Source organism: Panthera tigris, chromosome C2, assembly GCF_018350195.1.
Source record: "Panthera tigris isolate Pti1 chromosome C2, P.tigris_Pti1_mat1.1, whole genome shotgun sequence".
In the NCBI taxonomy this organism is placed as follows: domain Eukaryota; kingdom Metazoa; phylum Chordata; class Mammalia; order Carnivora; family Felidae; genus Panthera; species Panthera tigris.
Window position 1 is genome coordinate 81,516,945 of NC_056668.1, and position 17,872 is coordinate 81,534,816.

Consider the following 17,872-nt stretch of genomic DNA (forward strand, 5'->3'; position numbering starts at 1 on the left):
GCATAGGACAGCCCCCTACAACAAAGAATCGTCTGGTCCAAAATGGCAATAGTGCCATTAGGTTAAAAAGCCCTGTCATAATTATGTGCTGAAGATACAGTATGGACTGGTTGATACTCAACTACATTAGGAGAAACCCAAGATGGTGCCTACAGTTGTGGCCACTGTTTCTGAGTTTTTCAGGATTTTTTTTTTTTACTTCCAGATTTCTATATTGAAATCATTTTAGATTTACAGACTGGATAATTTCCATCTCTATCTCTGTTTCCTTAGCACTTGGTACACAGGATCCTGGCTTTGCAAATGTTGAGTGAAGTGAAAGAACAAAGAAAGACACACATTAGGACAAGATCTGTTTAGGTTGCACTTCTAGGTGTGCTGTGTGAAGCCCTGCTCAGAGCAGAGGGGAAGGTGTGGAGATAAGCTTCTTGGTTTCCTAGAAACACTTGGTAGGTTACCCCCTACACCACCTGTGCCTTTGTTTCTGCTTGGCCTGGGCTGCTTAGTACCAGGGGAGCTGGTGTCAGGGAAAACATCTCCTAATTAGGCCATTGATGCACTTGGGCCTTGAACGAGATCATTTCCCACCTTATACCTTACCCCAGCCCTTGCCAGTGGCTGGGACAGTCCTGTAGGCCATTACCTGTTAAATACGCATGTGTATATGTATTCCGATTAAAACAGAAACCTAAAATGTGAAAGTCTTCTGTAATCCTGATAATAAATTGGTATATATTTCTCCAGTTTTTAAATGTATGTATTAGTATATATATTAGCATATAACTATTAAAAATAAAATGGAATTATAATTTTATAGTATGCTATTTTACAGTGTGTTTTTACCATACATACTTACAATACATATATTGTGGGCTTTCTTTATTCTAGTGTAAGGGATAAATCATTTAAGACTGTTGTTAAAACAAGAATTTTAGTATATACCCACTTCAGAAGTACTAGAAAGACATCAATATAAATTAAAATGTGTAGTGTGTGAGTTTTCTTAGATGGAAATACCATGATGTTATTATGTATCATGCTGTATTTTTCATTGATTATAACAATGTAGAATGATTCTATTACTGGTTTCTTTTGATGGTGAAATATTTTTAAAAACATTCTGAATCCTCAGAAGGAAACCATTATAACTGTGTTAATGTACTTTGTGTAATACTCTTAGATTTCAACCACTTTTTTTTGTGTTCCTCACAGGCAAGTATGTGTATCAGCCTATGACCCCTGTGGAGCAGCTTCCAAGCACTGAGATTCCTGCAAAGCCTCGGGAACCCACAAACACCATTCAGATCTCAGTCTCACTCACTGAACACTTTTTGAAATTTGCATCTGTCTTCCAACCACCCCTCCCCCCTGATTCACCAAGGTACTGTATGATCTCAGACCTCTTTATCGACAACTATCAGGTTAAATGTATTAATGGGAAGATGTGTTACGTGCAGAAGCAGCCGGCACCACATTCCCACAAGATGAGCCCTGAGGAGGTCTCTGCACATGATGCCTTAATTTCAAGAGAGAGCAGTACACCAAAAATAGATCACTGCTCTTCTCCCTCAAGTTCTGAGGACTCTGGGATCAATGCCATTGGGGCTCACTATGTGGAATCATGTGATGAGGACACAGAAGAAGGAGCAGAACTGAGTTCAGAGGAAGATTACAGTCCGGAGAGCAGCTGGGAACCGGATGAGTGCACCCTTCTCTCCCCTTCACAGTCAGATCTGGAAGTGATTGAAACAATAGAAACCACCGTGTGAGAGTCCAAGCAGGAAGCCACGGCCTCTGATCCATGCTGAGCTTTTGTACTTTGGTCTGATGGATCCTTTTTCCACTGCAGTTGGTATTTTCTACCCCTCTCTGACAACCATAGTGGTTCAGTGGTCTGCTGATTAGCTTCTCTCTTAAATTAGTCTTAGAACTAAGACCTTCTTTTTCTTATAAATGGTTTTCTTTTGTATCTTGACTTATTTTCTATGTAGCATCTGGTGTCATGAATTGTGACCCAGCCTTAATTTCACTGGGAACTCTGAAAGCAGTGAAGTGATGATTATCATGGATCAGGTTGAGGAGCTACCTACAGCGAACGAGACAGTATTTTCTACATAGCCAGTTCTTGACACACACACACACACACACACACACACACATACCCCTCTTGGCATTCCTTTTGGTGTGCCCACAGGCACCCCTACCCTGCTAGTCTCCTATGGGAATCAGCTCAGGAGCGGGGAACAGAGTGTGCACTGTAGATGCCATTCTGTCTCTTTTCTCTTCTCACCACCTGCATGGGTCTGGGCCCCTGTTGCCTCAGTTTATTTCTGGGAGGTTACTGGAGGTTCGCTCGGCCCCTAGTTATGGCTAGTGTCTGCATACCCTGCGTGATCTGGGGCAGAGCCAGACCTTCATTTAAGAAGAGATGACGCCTTCAGTTTCATGTTCAATCCACCTTTAGCTGCGTGCCTACGCTCTGCAGGGTGCACAGTGGGATGCAGACTGAGTAACACCTGACTCCTACAGGAAGGGGCCCACAGTCCAGCAGAGGGCTGTGCTAACACATGCGGGTAATGGTACCCAGAATGCTCTGGAAACCCAGGGGAAGGAGAATACTAGGCATGCAGCTGGAGAACATGTTGCCACGTTTGAGCTGGCCTCTTGGGTGGATTCCTCAACATTTCCCCATTTTTCTTAATTGTTCTTCACATCTGGGGAAAACTTTTAGGAAGTTATATAGGTATTATATTTAGGAGGCAGCCACATCTAACGTCTTAAGAAAAAAATCAATAGTTTTAGTTAGCATGGAAATGCTAAACACAGCAGTCCTTTAGGGATTAGGAATGAATCTAATAGGTTTGATTAATTCTGCTTCATTTGGTTGTATGAAGCATTAGAATGGCTTAGGTGAGAAATGGATTAGAATTCAGTCTGATGCATGGATTTTTTATGCAAATGCAAAAGCAGTTGAAATAGTTTGCTGCTAAGTCAGAAGATATTTTGTGTAATATTCATTCACTTTACTACAGTAATATTCATTGTCTGTTGTACATGTTCTCTTTTCTCACACACACAAAATAGAGAATAATTCTTTCTTACTTAGCTCTCTTCTGAATTCTCCTAATTTCCATTTATACAAGGTGTTATTGTGTAAGTTGCTTATCTGCCATTTCTCCACGTCTCCTCTCTGTGAGGCGTAGTTAAGAGTTCAGGAAGTTTAAAATACAGCCTGATACACCTGCCAAAGTTTGGAGGTTGAGAAATACTTCTTATGCCCTCACTTTCTGTAAGCATGCTCTCGTGGCACTATCTCGTGCTCTGTCCGGATTTTGGCACATCTCTTCTGTGTCACATTAGTTTGTATTTTAAGAAATAAGACGAGGCCTGTTGTGTTCCACCCTGAAGCCTCCATTTGGCATCCTTCACAAATCACTCTAGGCAGAGTCTGCTGTCTTGGTTGTACATGTAGTTCAAGTGATTGGCTAGAACACTTTGTTAGGTCTAGGTGCCCAAAACAGCGCTAGGGTTTAGAAAACAGAGTACACATATTCCTTTGAAAGCAGTGGCAGTTAAAGCTTCCTGTGCTAGATGAGAATGCAGGATAAAGTTCCCACTGACTGAAATGTAAAGACTCAACAAGTCAGACCAGTAAGGTGGTGAGAGGAGCTCCAGGAACAGCAGGCTCCAGGAAAGGGCAGGTGGAGGAGGGGTGCAAAGAGGGCCTTCCCCGGCCTGATGGCTTAGGGACAGACATCTGATGAGCCTGTCTGAGGTTCTCAGTGCCTCCCATGATTTACTAGCCAGCTGAAGGCAGGCATGGAAGCCCAAATCCCGTGAGCCGAGCAGTGTAGCCAGCCACTGTGTACTCAGGATCCAAGCAGCGACCCCAGGGTCCTGTCTGCACCTACCCTGTGGTTGAGCTCAGTGAAGCCCCTGGGTGGGCATATGGAGGGTCTCCTTTCTCCGTACCATTTTATCAGTTCTGTACTCTGGGCTCACATTCCTGTTCATTAAACTGATCAGAGTCAACCACCAGGTCTCCAAAGCTGTGGAAATACGTGGTCACAGGGCCATGTTTCTGAAGCTGGCTGTGTCAGGGTTGGGGCCTTCATCTGTAATATCTATGACTTTTGCCTAGGTTCCTGTTTTTTAAACTCCTGAACTGCCATTCAGGTTACCCATGATTTTAATGAAATTTTTGGATTTAATAATGGTTGATAATCACTTTAAATATTTGCACAATCTCTTTATAATTAAAAATTCACTAAGCTTCACTTACTACTCTTTTATAGAATTGAAGATGTTCCACTGGATTCTAAATATCAGATGCTCCTGGATCTCAAAATAGCCTTTTCTAAACAAGCACAAGCAAGGGTTTCTTTGTCATAGCACTGTTAATAATTCTCTGAAAATCATACATGATTGAACCAGAATTGTTTCTTAATGCTTGCATTCCAAAAACAACTGATAAGGATATGAAAATGGGTATTTACAACTTAAATTCTAGGCCTATCTGTTATATATTATATAAAAGAGTTTCTCTGTAAATCTGATATTATATTGCTCATTTGTATAAGCATATTTATAGGCACTTTAGAAAATGTTTAGACTGCAATGTGTATTATAGACATCGAACACAGTCATGTTAAATAGTCTTTGGGTTGATACTTGTACGTTGACAGGTACTAAAACTTAATAATTTGAACCTGGTAGTTCACTTGGAGTGAAGGGGTGGGCTGTGTGGATGGAGAAAGTGCTTTGGGGGCTTTTATGGAAGCCTGGCACCATTCCCACTTCCTGAAAGTTGATGTAAGAGCTGTTAGGGTGGAAGATGCAAAAGAAGTGCTGTATGGAATTCGGCTTTATTACCTAACCAAGACTTACTTTGGAATTTTCCAGTTTCAGATATTCTAACTCTTCTGAGAAATGACAAAGCAATTAAAATGCTTTTGTGGTTATAACGATTTGGTACATTAACAAATGAGGCTTTTACAATCAAACCTAGGTATTTTTTACCTTGTAATTTTTAAGATTTGAAGTAAGAATCTGAGGAAACCCATGAAGAAAAACGGTTGCTTTCCTGGGAAAGGAAGACTTGTACTTCAAGGTAATACAATACAAAATAAAACCAAATAAACCACCCAGACTAAAACAAAACGGTGAAGTCGTTGTCCTCAAGTACCTTTTAGATTTGATCTCAGATTCGATACTGTTGTGGGGCTGGTGCTTTTATTTTTTAACCTCTACTTCCTGGCCTATTTGAAGCAGTTCTTTTGAGACTAATCAGGACAAACTCATTTTATACAAATTTCTCTATTTGGGTATAGGACACAACCTATTTTAGAAAACTGCCAAAATACCCAGATAGGTTTTGGCGGTATAAATACTATTAGGCAGGGGGTCAGGGGAAAGCACAAATTAAACTAATATTTATGTGTCAGCTCTTGATTATTCCATCTTGTTTGCAAAATTGTATTGACATGTTTTGGCCTTTCACATGAGGGAAACAACATTTTAACAGTTTTCTTTCCTATCCCCTCTCCACAGGAGGTGAGGGCCAGAATTGAGGAGGACAGTTGCATTTTAGGTTTGTCTGAATAGTCTGGGATTGTGTCTGTTCCCACAGGGGAGGAGAGGGGAAGGAGGTGGGAGTCCTCACTGTCTCAGTGCCATGAACTCCAGGGATGTCGGTATTTCTCACATCCAAACATAATTACGAGGGCACGTCTCAAAATTAATTTTGGGATTACCTTTTAAAAATGTTATGTCACTGCTCCCTTTCATTACTCTAGAGACTGGAGAGTTGACTACTGTGAAAGGGCCATGCTTCTGTTAGTGCTTTGAGTTCCTTCTTCTGTTAAGATTGAAGCAGTGCTCTCTTCATAGTATGAACAATTCTGAAAGCAGATCATCACTAGAGGCTTTAATATTGAGCTTCTGTATCGTCGTGTCCACATACACTTTTTAAGGCTGTTCATACCTTGCAAAATTCACTTACTGTGCTAATTTTTTCACCTATTTCAAAGTTTTAAGCACAATGTTGACCCCTCTGTAATTTCCTAAAATTATATTCTGTTTTCCTAAAGACAGCTCAAGTTTCCTCTATGTATAATACTTTAGGAAAATACTTACCTTGTAAAATAAATGTAATTTTTTTCTTTTGTACCAGCACAAATCTGATATTTTGGAGTCTGGAATATTCTCTCCCCCTCACTTTCTCCTTTGGAGAGGTTCTGTCTGATTCAGATAACATTGTGAACTAAAGAAAACAACCCGCATTTATAAAACATGAAACTTGTATACTGAGTGCTTAGTTTTTGCTAAGAAATAAGCAGTTTACATCATTATCACGCTTAGACTTTATAAAAACTATGAAGTGCAGGTAAGTGTTATTATCCATAATAGGCACTCATGGTCAACTGCTCACAACGACTCCCAGAACACTTTGTAATAGGAACTTTGTTATCAGCCACATGAGGTTTATGCAAATAAAACTTACATTCCCCCATGGTCTTTATTTCACACACAGCTACAGGCTTGCATGTCGTTTATATGTGCCGTGTGAGACACTTCTACCCACAGGTCCCAGGCGGTGCACTTTGTCACCCAGGCTCAGGGTCCAGACCTCAGAGTGGCAAATCCAGAAGCTCAGTTCTTTAATTCACACCTGGAAAAGAGCAGCTTGTGGGCTGGATTTCATTAAGTAACTTCACTAGGGACCGCTAAGTAAATTCATTTATCAGTAATAGTAATAATGCCATTGTTAATATTATTAATAGTTATAGCCCAACCTTACTGCTTTCCACAAGTAATCCTTAAAGCAGCCCTCTGAGGGACATTTCAGTACTGCATTTCACAAATCAGGAACAGTGTTCAAGGAGGAAATATTTTTGCCCCAAATGGCACAGCTTGTAGGTAGTAGGAGTCAGAATTGAACCCAGTTACTTTGGCTCCAGAGCTCACGTTCTTGGCCCTCTGCCTGAGTTACTCACTCTTATAGCACCTCTTCCCACCCTCACGGTAGTTGGAGGCTGAGTCAGGAGGCTGCTAGTGAACCTGGGAGCAGAGTGGAGGGTGTTCCATCCCTGTCCCTAACCCAGCGAACACCTTCCCACGGGCTGGTGGCTCATTCCTCACCCAGTGTGGCTGCTCTCCAGGCGGTGTTGGAGAAACACCAACAAGATTCCTTCCTCCCTCCCCCTTTTCTGTGCTCCACACAGACCTCCTCCCAGCGCGTGTGTGTGTGCACACGCCAACTTACTGCAAATATCTCCATGCTTTGATGAGGCTATTGTTTCTTCCATATTTAATCACATCTTGACGAGCATTCTAGCTCTTTCTGCCTTCCCAAAAGATGACTTGTCTCAAAATGACTTTTGCCGACAGCTAATCTCATCTGTGTGTGCATTTTACTCACTTAACTCTACATAATTGTATTGCCAAGTTCTAGAAGGCATCTCATTGTAGCCTCTTAAACAACTGCTGACTACATACACTTTTATTCTGCAATAAACTTTAATTTAGCATCTCGTCCTCATTACAATTCAGTCATTGAGAACTGCTAATGCCTTTAACCTGTGCTGTGCTGCCTCAGTTCTGCATTGAATGCAAGGAGTGAGGCAGGACCTAGGGACTCAGGCTTGTTGCAGTAGAGTTCAGGGAGGTGTAATCAGAGGTCAGATGGAATTCTGCAGGAATCAGACAGATATAGGAACTGTTGGAAATAGAAGCAAAAACAAGGCAAAGCAAGTATGCCGGATATTAGTGGTGTTTTTGTTTGCTTTTTTGAATTTTCCTGGTTCTCTAAAATGAGTTGATACTACTTTTATAATCGGAATCCCAGTAAATTATTTTGAGGATGATGAGTCCTAGGACAGTGAGTACAGGTGGAGCATTTGCTGGGTATGTGGGGTGGAAATGGAGAGCGCGCAGGTCTGAACAGTGACTCACCTACTCAGGCACCTGCTGGACAAGACTAAAGGCTGGACAGGGGAGTGTGTGTCCTTGAACTAACTGGCCTCCACAGGAAAGTGACCCCATTCCAGCCCTCCAACCATAGATGGAAAGTTCTCGCACTGGTGGGTTGGAGAAAGAGGAGAGGATTTGCTTCTCATTGTCTTTCTCAGTCTGCAGCCTGAAGCTCTGCGTGTGAATTTGGAGATGGCAGATCAGAAGGCTTGGCTTTGGTGGGAAGCCTCAGCCCACTTTATCATCTAGTGTAAGACCCCAGATAATTTATCCCAAGAAAGAGATCTGGAGCATCATTGTGAGATGATGACCGCACAGCACCGTGAATCAGCAAAGCACTGCGACATCAGAATGGGATGTGACCAAGCATTTCCCGAGAGGTCAGCTTATCAGCCACACCCAGTAACTCTGTGTGGTCGGAGGGACAGGATAATTTTGTGAGTTTATGGCTGAAGCAACCAATAGTTAAGTCAGCTCTAAAGGTGGGTAAGTTAGTCATACATGGCTGGTAAGTGGCAGGGCTAGAGCTCCAAATGTCTGCTGAGATTCCAAATCCAACTGGGGTGACTTCCTCATTTGTTGAGCCTGTGCAGTCAAACCCTCCTCAGGCCTACTCCATCTGCTCTCCCTCACCTGTCTGTCTCTTCCTCACTGCACGCCCAGGCCTACCACAGTCTGGACCAGCCCTGGCTCTAGGTGGAGGCATCAGCGAGCCACAGCTCAGCCCTCTGGGCATCGCCCGGTGTTGCCGTTGTTGCCAAGTCACTCTGGCTTGACCTGGGCCTGGGTCTGGCCTTGGACCCCAGATACTGACGTGTGCTCAGGGGTGGTCCTGGATCTAAGAGCTCTGTTGGGGATTGCCCTCAGATTGTAGCACTTTTTAATCAGCTGCTTCTGCCTTCTCCCCTTCCTAGCCCAGTTAGGGTGGGGCCTTTGATACCAACTGCTCTCTTAGATATTGCATGTCCTCAGTCATCACCTGTTTTGGATTTGCCTCTTGGGGCCAGTTTGCTTCAGAGGACTGTGTAGACACTGACTCCGATTCCCAGTGACGAGTATCAGATGTCTGCTTAAACAGGGCCCCATGCAGTAGACAAAGTTTCTGCCTTCATGTTTAGAATCTGTATGAACTGTGATGCCAAAATTCACAGAGCAAATGTAGACACATCCACATATCTGTAGAAGGACCTGGAAATGCCATTGCAGTATGTCCACAATGCCTAAGAGGCCACACAGGCCAGGAGCTTTTGGGAAGACCCTGGGTGGGAAACTGAATTAATCCAGCTGTACACATAGGGTTTCTGTGTCTGTAGGGAGTGCTCGCTGAGGCTAGGATGAGATTTTCACAGGGATCTACACAGCCTGTCCAACCTTAGAGCCTTGAATAATGAGAGGTGACCACAACGATGCACTGAGTGTATGGAGAGGACACCAGGGATTTGGGTTTCCCAAGGAACCCAAGGCCCTAGATAAATGTGGGAGCCACAGTGGGCATCTCTGGATAGGTCATTGAGAGGGCAGTGTAAGATCATTGGGTGCAACTAGAATTCACTGAACATCCTTTTAGATTACTGGGGGTCTCAAAGGTGTCAGTTCTACCCCAAAGGATTTATTCTCACCCCATAATCAACGTATCCAAGAGTCAGGCTATGAATTCCTGGAGCTGTAGTATGTTCCTGGAGTCAAACAGGAAATAACGTGGGCCCCATGTTATGTCTGATAAAGCCATTCAGAAAGGCTGTATGGGGTACAGAGAGGTCAGCAAAGGGGAGGGTGAAGAGAGAAATCACCGTCTCAGGTGGAAGTGAGGGTGAGTGTGGGAGTGTTGAAGGGTGATGGCCTAACAATGTCCTTCTAGAGAGAAGAGGCTGGGTTCGCAAACCATGAGGTACTGGGGCATGGCACGCCCCCCAGACCATTAGGAACAAATCCTGATCTTTGAGATGGATGTGGTACAGAGTTCTGAGGGAACAGATGTTAAGCAGGAATGGGGGCTACCAGGCTATTCAGTTAGGGAAGTGCCCCAGTGTGAAGCCGAGGCCCAGCCCTACCAGCAGCTTAACAAGCAGATCCTGCCAGGCTCCTGAGCCAACTACCTACCCCCTGGTTGGGGCAGGAGGTAGATGTCAGGGCCTGTGCACCAAAGCCAAGCTTAGGAAAGGACTGTGCAAGGGTGGTGTGCACATCTCCTGTCTTACTATCCCATGGTCCCCCGAAGCTGTAGACATTCGTTAGTTCATGCAGGCAGGCTGTACCCTTTGACCCTGAAAACTCATTCCTAAACTTATACCCAACAGAAGTGTGTACATATATTCAGCAAAAGACAGGAAGAAGAATGGTAATATCTGGAAATAATCCTAATGCCCACGAACAACAGAATGGATAAATTATGGTAGATTCATATAATAGACTACTATACAGCAATGAGAATGAATAACAATTCTCACAAACATAACTGGAGTGAAAGAAGTCATTTCCAGAAGAGTACATAATGTATTTTTATAAAGTTCAAAATAAGCAAAACTATGCCAATGGAAGTCAGGATAGTGGTTAACTTGGGGGACATGAACAGAGAATTCAGGGGACCTCTGTGGTGCTGGTCATTTCTTTTTGCTTGATCTGGGTGCTGGTTCTACAGGTGTGTTCACTGAATTAATCCAGCTGTACACATAGGGTTTCTGAACGTTTTTGGCCCATAAAAAAGTGACTTGAAAGAAAATGTGACATATTACATTTTAAGCACTGTGCTGTGGAAGACATGGGAGCGTACAGAACACAGTTCTGCTCTCAGGAGTGATGGAGACAGGCAGGAAGCCACCCAGGTGTGGACAAAAGGTAAGTCAAACTGCCATTTTCCTCACGGAGTTGTGGAAGGCTTCATAGAGTATCAACGTGTGAAGGAGGCTCGTGGCAGAAAGAGGGACCCCTGGGATGTAACCTGATGAGCCAGGGCTGCCCTTTGGGAGCTCAGGGGTGCTCAGACTCCCCAGGGCCTGGAGTTGGCTGTGGGCTGCCCAGAGGACAACACACACAGGCCTGCCCTGCATCTTTGGGTACATCACAGGCTTGTGATTCTGGAGATGCACCTTTGGAAAAACATTTTCAGTGGGCAGAGCTAAGTGGAAACATACTGTTTCTAAAAGGATCCCCAAAGCTCTGAATTATTTATTCACTAAAGCATTCATCATTGATGAGGCCCCTGTTGGCTCTCCTCTTCCACAAATGCCTTCCCTCCTCCTCACCACAGAAGGTTCTAGTTGGCAATGTTATCCTTGTAAAGCATCTTCCCACCCATCACTTGGACCTTTGCTATAGATGGAGCAGATTGCTTTTATTTTTATTTTTCAGAAGAGCAAACAGCCTTCCTCAGCTGACAAGTGGGCCCATGGTGGGGCTGTGCCTGCAACCCCAGGCTCCTGATTGGCAGCCCAGGGCTCTTTCTAGTAGTCCATTCTGGCTCTTGTGGAGAACTGAGTGAGACCCTGTCCCCCTGATGGCAAGAGCGAGGGGCAAGTATGGTGGGAAGGGGAGCATTCAGTGGAAGCTGGGAGTTGAAAGTAACCGTTTTCAGGAGGGCCAGAGTAATATTCAAATACTTATCATTTACCAGGTACAAGGAAGAAAGAAAACTGTGATGGACACTGCTGTATTATTGGCCAACGAGAATCCACTAACCTCTCCCATCAGGGCCTTAATGTCCTTTCAGAGGATCATCTCTCCCTCCCCCACAGGGAGCAGCATGAGAAGAGACTGTTTAGACCAGGTACCTGCCCTCCCCAAATGGTAGCTGAAGGGTCTATGGAACCTTCTCTCCTAGATCCTTCCTTTACCGCCTGTCACAGCCAAGGGGTGAGCATGGGACCTAGCAAAGCAGCTGGGGCTCGGCACTAGGGCTGGAGTGGGGGTACTTAGAGCTGTCTGCTCTTCGTCTGCTCCTTGATCTTGTGAGTTCCTCCATTCCTCTCTGTGAGCTCCATGGAGATGTCAGCAGAGCCACTGCTATTGTTGACTGGAGTCTAGAAAGATTTCCAGACAAATCTTTGCCCCCGAGGAACTGCTATGAAGCAGGACCTGACATCACTGCAAGGTAGAACATCTGCTCAGTGCCATGGGAGAGGTCAGGGACAGTGGCTTCCAGATGGCAGGGATTGGGGCTCAGCTCAGGCCTGCCACCCCCCCAGTGCCCAGTGCTGCCCAGCACTCAGAGTCCGTTTCTCATCTACTCTGAGGTGAGACCAGAGGGCTCTTCAAATCCAATCCAGAGTATACTCTTAGGAAGGCATGACCTGAATATAAAGATGCTGTAATGTATCCATTGGTGCTGTGACTTGAATGAGAAGGTGAAGAACTAAGGACTGATAGAACAGGACAGGGGCTAAAGAAGAGTAATTTGCTGTTTACTGGCCCTGATTTGAACAGAGGTTCTGATATTCCAACTGCTTTTGCTCTTTAGACTATATAATGAAGAAGGGCAATCACCAAATTTTGCTTTGAGAATATCAAGTGCCTTTGTCCTTAATTTTAGACTCATCAAGAAACTTTCTGATAGGTAATTTGGGCAGGGAGCATCACTAGCTCTGGAATCACAGTTGAGTTCAAATCCCTGATTTGTTCCTTGAAATATATATATATATGTTTCATGTGTGCAGCTTTATAATTCAACATCTGTATGCACTACAGAGTGATCACCGCACATCACCAAACAGCTGGCCCCTTCACACATTTTGCTCACCCTCCAACTCCCCTCCCCTCTGCTGGTAACCACGAGTCTTTTCTCTGTATCTATGAGTTTGTTTTGTTTTATCTTGTTTGTTCATTTGCTTTTTTTTTAGATTCCACAAAGGAGTGAAATCACACAGTATTTGTCTTTTGCTGTCTGACCTATCTCACTTAGCATAAGTGAATAAGAATATCAAGGTCCATCCATGTTGTTGTAAATGGCCAGGTCTCATTCTTTTTTATGGCTAATATTACATTAAAAAAATATTTAGTTTTGAGAGACAGAGAGCTAATGGGGGGAGGGCAGAGACAGAGAAAGAGAGAGAAAGGATCCAAAGCAGACTCTGTGCACTGACAGAGTGTGTCTGTTTTTGTCCAAAACCATACTATTTTGATTATTCTAGTTTTGTGGTATGACATCAGAGAGTACAGAATCTCTGGCTCTGTTATTTTTTTCTCAAGATTGCTGTGGCTTTTGGGGATCTTTTGTGGTTCCATGCACATTTAAGAATTATTTGTTCTAGTTCTGTGGAATATTCCATTGGTATTTTGAATCTGTAGATTCCTTTGGGTAGTATGGACATTTTAACTGTATTAATTCTTCCAATTCATGAGCATAGAATACCTTTCCATTAGTGTCTTCTTCAGTTTCTTTCATCAGTGTCTTACAGTTTTCAATGTACAGGTCTTTCACCTCCTCACTTTATTTCTGGGTGTTTTTAGATGCAATTATAACTGGGAATGTTTTCTTAATTTCTATGTTTTGTTGTAAGTGTGTAGAAATGCCACAGATTTCTGTGTGTTGATTTTGTATCCTGTAACTTCACTGAATTCATTTATCAGTTCTAGAAGTTTTTTGGTTTTTGTTTTTTTTTTGTTTGTTTTTGTTTGTGTTTTTTTTGTAGAGTCCTTAGGGTATTCCACATAGAGCATCATGTCATCTGCAAATACTGGCAGTTTTACCTCTTCCTTTCTGTTTGGATGCTTGTTTTTTCTTCTTTTTGCCTAACTGCCTTGGCTTAACTGCTTTTGGCCTAACTTCTTTTTGCCTAACTGCTTCCAAGGTACTTTGGATTGGACTTGAAGTATTTGACTTCCAATACTATGTTGAATAAAAATGGTAAGAGTGGGCACACTTACCTTGTTCCTGTTCTTAAAGGAAAGCTTTCAGCTTTTCACCATTGAGTGTGATGTTAGGTTGTAAGATTGTCATATGTGACTTATTATGTTGAGGTACCCACTTGGGTACTTGATACCCACTTTGTTGACAGATTTAAAAAAAATGTTTTATTATTTATTTTTGAGAGAGTGTGTGTGTGTGAGCGAGGCAGGGTCAGAGAGAGGGAGACACAGGAACCAAAGAAGGCTCAGTGCTGAGTGCAGAGCCTGACACAGGACTCCTACTCACGGACCATGAGATCATGACCTGAGCTGAAGTCAGACACTTAAACTGAGACACCCAGGCGCCCCTATTGAGAGATTTTTTTTAAACCATAATTGGATGTTGCATTTTGTCAAGTGTTTTTTCTGTATCTATTGAGATGAACATATGATTTTTATCTTTCATTTTGTTAACGTGGCATATGTTGATTGATTTGCAGACACTGAACCATCCTTGGATGGTATACCAGGAATAAATCTTACTTGACCGTGGTGTATGATCCTTTTGATATACTGTTGGATTTTATCTGCTAATATTTTGTTAGGAATTTTTGCATCTATGTTCATCAAAGATACTGGCCTGCAATTTTCTTTTTTTGTGGTGTCCTTATCTGGTTTTGGTATCAGGGTAATGCTGGCCTCATAAAATGTGTTTGGAATCTTTCATTCCTCTTCAGTTTTTTGAAATAGTTGGAGAAGAATAGGTAGTAAATCTTTGAGTGTTTGGTAGAATTTGCCAGTGAAACCATCCAATCCCTGACTTTTATTTTTATTGCGAGGTTTCTGATTACTCTTTCAATCTGCTTACTAGTAGTTGGACTATTCACATTTTCTGTTTCTTCATAATTCAATCTTAGAAGAATGTATGTTTCTAGGAATTTATCCATTTCCTCTATGTTGTCAAGTTTGTTGGCATATAATTATTCATAGTAGTCTCTTACGATCCTTTGTATTTCTGTGGTATCAATTACAACTTCTCTCTCAGTCTATTTTTAAAGTTTATTCATTTATTTTGAGAGAGTGAGAGCATGTGTGAGCTGGGAAGGGGCAGAGAGAGAAGAATGAGAGGGAGAGAGAGAGAATCCCAGGCAGGCTCCACACTAGCAACATGGAGCCTGAAGCAGGCCTTAAACCCACAAACCATGACATCATGACCTAAGCTGAAGCCAAGAGTCGGACACTTAACCGACTGAGCCACCCAGGAGCCTACTTCTTCTTCATTGTTGATTTTATTTATTTGAGTCCTCTCTTTTTTTCTTGTGCTGTCTAGCTAAGGGTTTGTGGATTTTATCTTTTCAAAGAACCAGCTCTTAATTTCATTGATCTTTTCTATTGTCCTTTTAGTCTTTATTTCATTTATTTCCATTCTGATCTTTATTATTACCTTTCTTTCACTCCTTAGGTGTGAAGTTAAATTGAGATTTTTCTTGTTTTTTGATGTAGGCCTATATTGCTATGAACTCCCCTCTTAGAACTGCTTTTGCTGCATGCGATAAATTTTGGTATGTTCTGTTTCAGTTTCCATTTGTCTCTAGGTAATTTTTTGTTTCTCCTTTGGTTTCTTTGATGACCCATTGGATGGTTAGTAGCATGTTATTTCCACTTTTTTGTGGTTTTCCCCCTTTTCTTCTTGTAATTTCTAATTTCATACCATTATGATCAGAAAAGGTACTTGATGTGATTTAAATTTTCTTGAATTCAGCGAGACTTGTTTTGTGGCCCAACCCACGACTGTCCTGGAGAATGTTCCATGTATATTACATCTGTTTTTGGATGGAATGTTCTGTATATATCTACTAAATCCATCTGGCCTAATGTGTTTTTTAAGGCCAATGTTTTCTAATTGATTTTTTGTTTGGATGATCTATCCATTGATGAAAGTAGGGTATTAAAGTCTCTTACTATTATTGTATTGCTTTCAATTTATCTCTTTAGATCTGTTAATATTTGCTGTGTATACTTTTATGCTCCTATGTTGTGTGTATATACGTTTACAAATGTTACATTGTCTTGCTGGATTGACCCCTTTATCATTATGTAATGCCTTTTTGTTCTCCTATTAGTCTTTGTTTTAAAGTCCATTTTATCTGATGAGTATAGTTACTCCAGCTTTCTTTTCATTTCCATTTTCATGGAATATCTTTTTCTATTGCTCCACATTCAGTCTGTGCATGTCTTTAGATCTGAAGAGAGACTTTTGTAGACACTGTATAGATAGTTCTTGGTTTAAAAAAAAATCTATTCACGGGGCACCTGAGTGACTCAGTTGGTTAAGCCTCTGTCTCTTGGTTTGGGTTCAGGTCATGATCTTGCAGTTCGTGGATTTGAGCCCCGCGTCGGGCTCTGTGCTGAGAGCTCAGAGCCTGGAGCCTGCTTTGGGTTCTGTCTCCCTCTCTTTCTATCCCTCTCCCTTCTCAAAAATAAATAAACATTAAAAAAATATATTCAGCCACCCTATATTTTTTGACTGGTGAACATAGTCCACTGACATTGAATGTAATTATTGGTAAGTATAAATGTATTGCCATTTTATTGTTTTCTGGCTGTTTGGGTAGATTCTCCCTGTTCCTTCTTTTCTTGGTCTCTTCCTTGCGGTTTGATGTCTTCCTTCCTCCCTTCCCTTCCCTTTCTCCCTTCTCTTTTTTGTGTATCTATTGCAGGTTTTTGGTTGTAGTTACCATGGGGTTCATATATATTGACACAAAGAAACACAGAGCAGTCTATTTTAAACTGATAGTTGCTTAAATCTGAACACATTCTAAAAGCACTACACTTTTACTGCCCTTACCCAGTTTTTTAAAAAATTTATTTGGTGGGGGAGGCGCAGAGATGGAGAGAGAGAGAGAAATCCATGCTGAGCATGAAGCCCGATGTGGGACTCGAATTCACGAACTGTGAGATCATGACCTGAGCTGAAGTTGGATGCTTAACTAAGCCACTCAGGCACCCCCAGTTTTGTTTCCTATGTCCTATCTTACATCTTTTATTTTGTGTATCTAACTACTTATCATAGGTACAGTTGATTTTATTATTTTTGTCATTTGACCTTCATACTAACTTTGTAAGTGACTGATCCACTGCCTTTATCATGTGTTTGCCTTTACCAGTGATAATTTTTCTTATGTTTTATTTCTGGTTATAGCTTTTTCTTTTCCACTTAAAAAAATTGTTCTTTAACGTTTATTTTTGAGACAGAGAGAGACAGAGCATGACCGGGGGGGGGGGGGGGAGGAGGGTCAGAGAGAGAGAGGGAGACACAGCATCTGAAATAGGCTCCAGGCTCTGAGCTGTCAGCCCAGAGCCCGATGCGGGGCTCGAACTCACAGGCCGTGAGATCATGACCTGAGCTGAAGTCAGATGCTTAACCAACTGAGCCACCCAGGTGCCCCTCCACTTAAAGAAGACCCTTTAGCATTTCTTGGAAGGTTGTTTAAGTGATTAACTCCTTTAGGTTTTTTGCTTGTCTGGGAACCTTCTATTCTAAATGATAATCTTGCTGAGTATCCTTGGTTGGAATACTCCCAGTGCTTTAAATACATCCTTTCAGTCCTTTTGGGCTTGCAAAATTTCTGAAAAATCAGCTGATAGTCTTATGGGATTTCCTTTGTATGTGACTTTTTTTCTTCCTTGCTTTTAAGGTTCTCTCTTTAACTTTTGCAATTTTAATTATGTCTTCATGTGGCTCTCTTTGGGTTCATCTTATTTGGAATTTTCTGCTTCCTGTACCTGAATGTCCATTTCTTTTGCCATGTTAGTGAAGTTTTTAGTCATTATTTCTTCAAGTTTTCTGCCCCCCCCCCCTTCTCTCTCTTTTCTCTTTCTGGGACCTCTATAATGTGAATTTAGTATACTTGATATTTTCGTAGAGTTTCCTTAAATATTGTTTTTACAAAATTCTTTTTTCTTTTTCCTGTTCTGGTGATTTCCACTATTCTATCTTCAAGATTGCTGATCCATTCTTCTGCATCATCTTATCTGCTGCTGATTCCATGTAGTGTATTTTTCATTTTAATTATTCTTC

The 17,872-nt window shown here is 42.1% G+C and overlaps 1 protein-coding gene across 3 annotated transcripts in view; it reads left to right on the forward strand.

The window, feature by feature from the left end:
• The window catches only part of CC2H3orf70 (chromosome C2 C3orf70 homolog), a 93,189-nt gene extending 87,021 nt beyond the window's left edge, over nucleotides 1-6,168 (forward strand). Inside the window, exons 2-3 of one of the 3 annotated variants that reach the window (XR_006207566.1) lie at nucleotides 1,213-1,852; nucleotides 4,296-6,168. Coding sequence is in view for 1 of the 3 variants with exons in the window: in XM_007083647.3 (XP_007083709.2) it covers nucleotides 1,213-1,769 (557 nt within the window). In the remaining 2 variants the exon portion in view is untranslated. Of the gene's footprint in view, nucleotides 1-1,212 lie in introns of all 3 variants that reach the window. The other 2 variants (XR_006207567.1, XM_007083647.3) reach the window with 2 other exon arrangements.
• The last annotated feature ends 11,704 nt before the right edge of the window (nucleotides 6,169-17,872 follow it).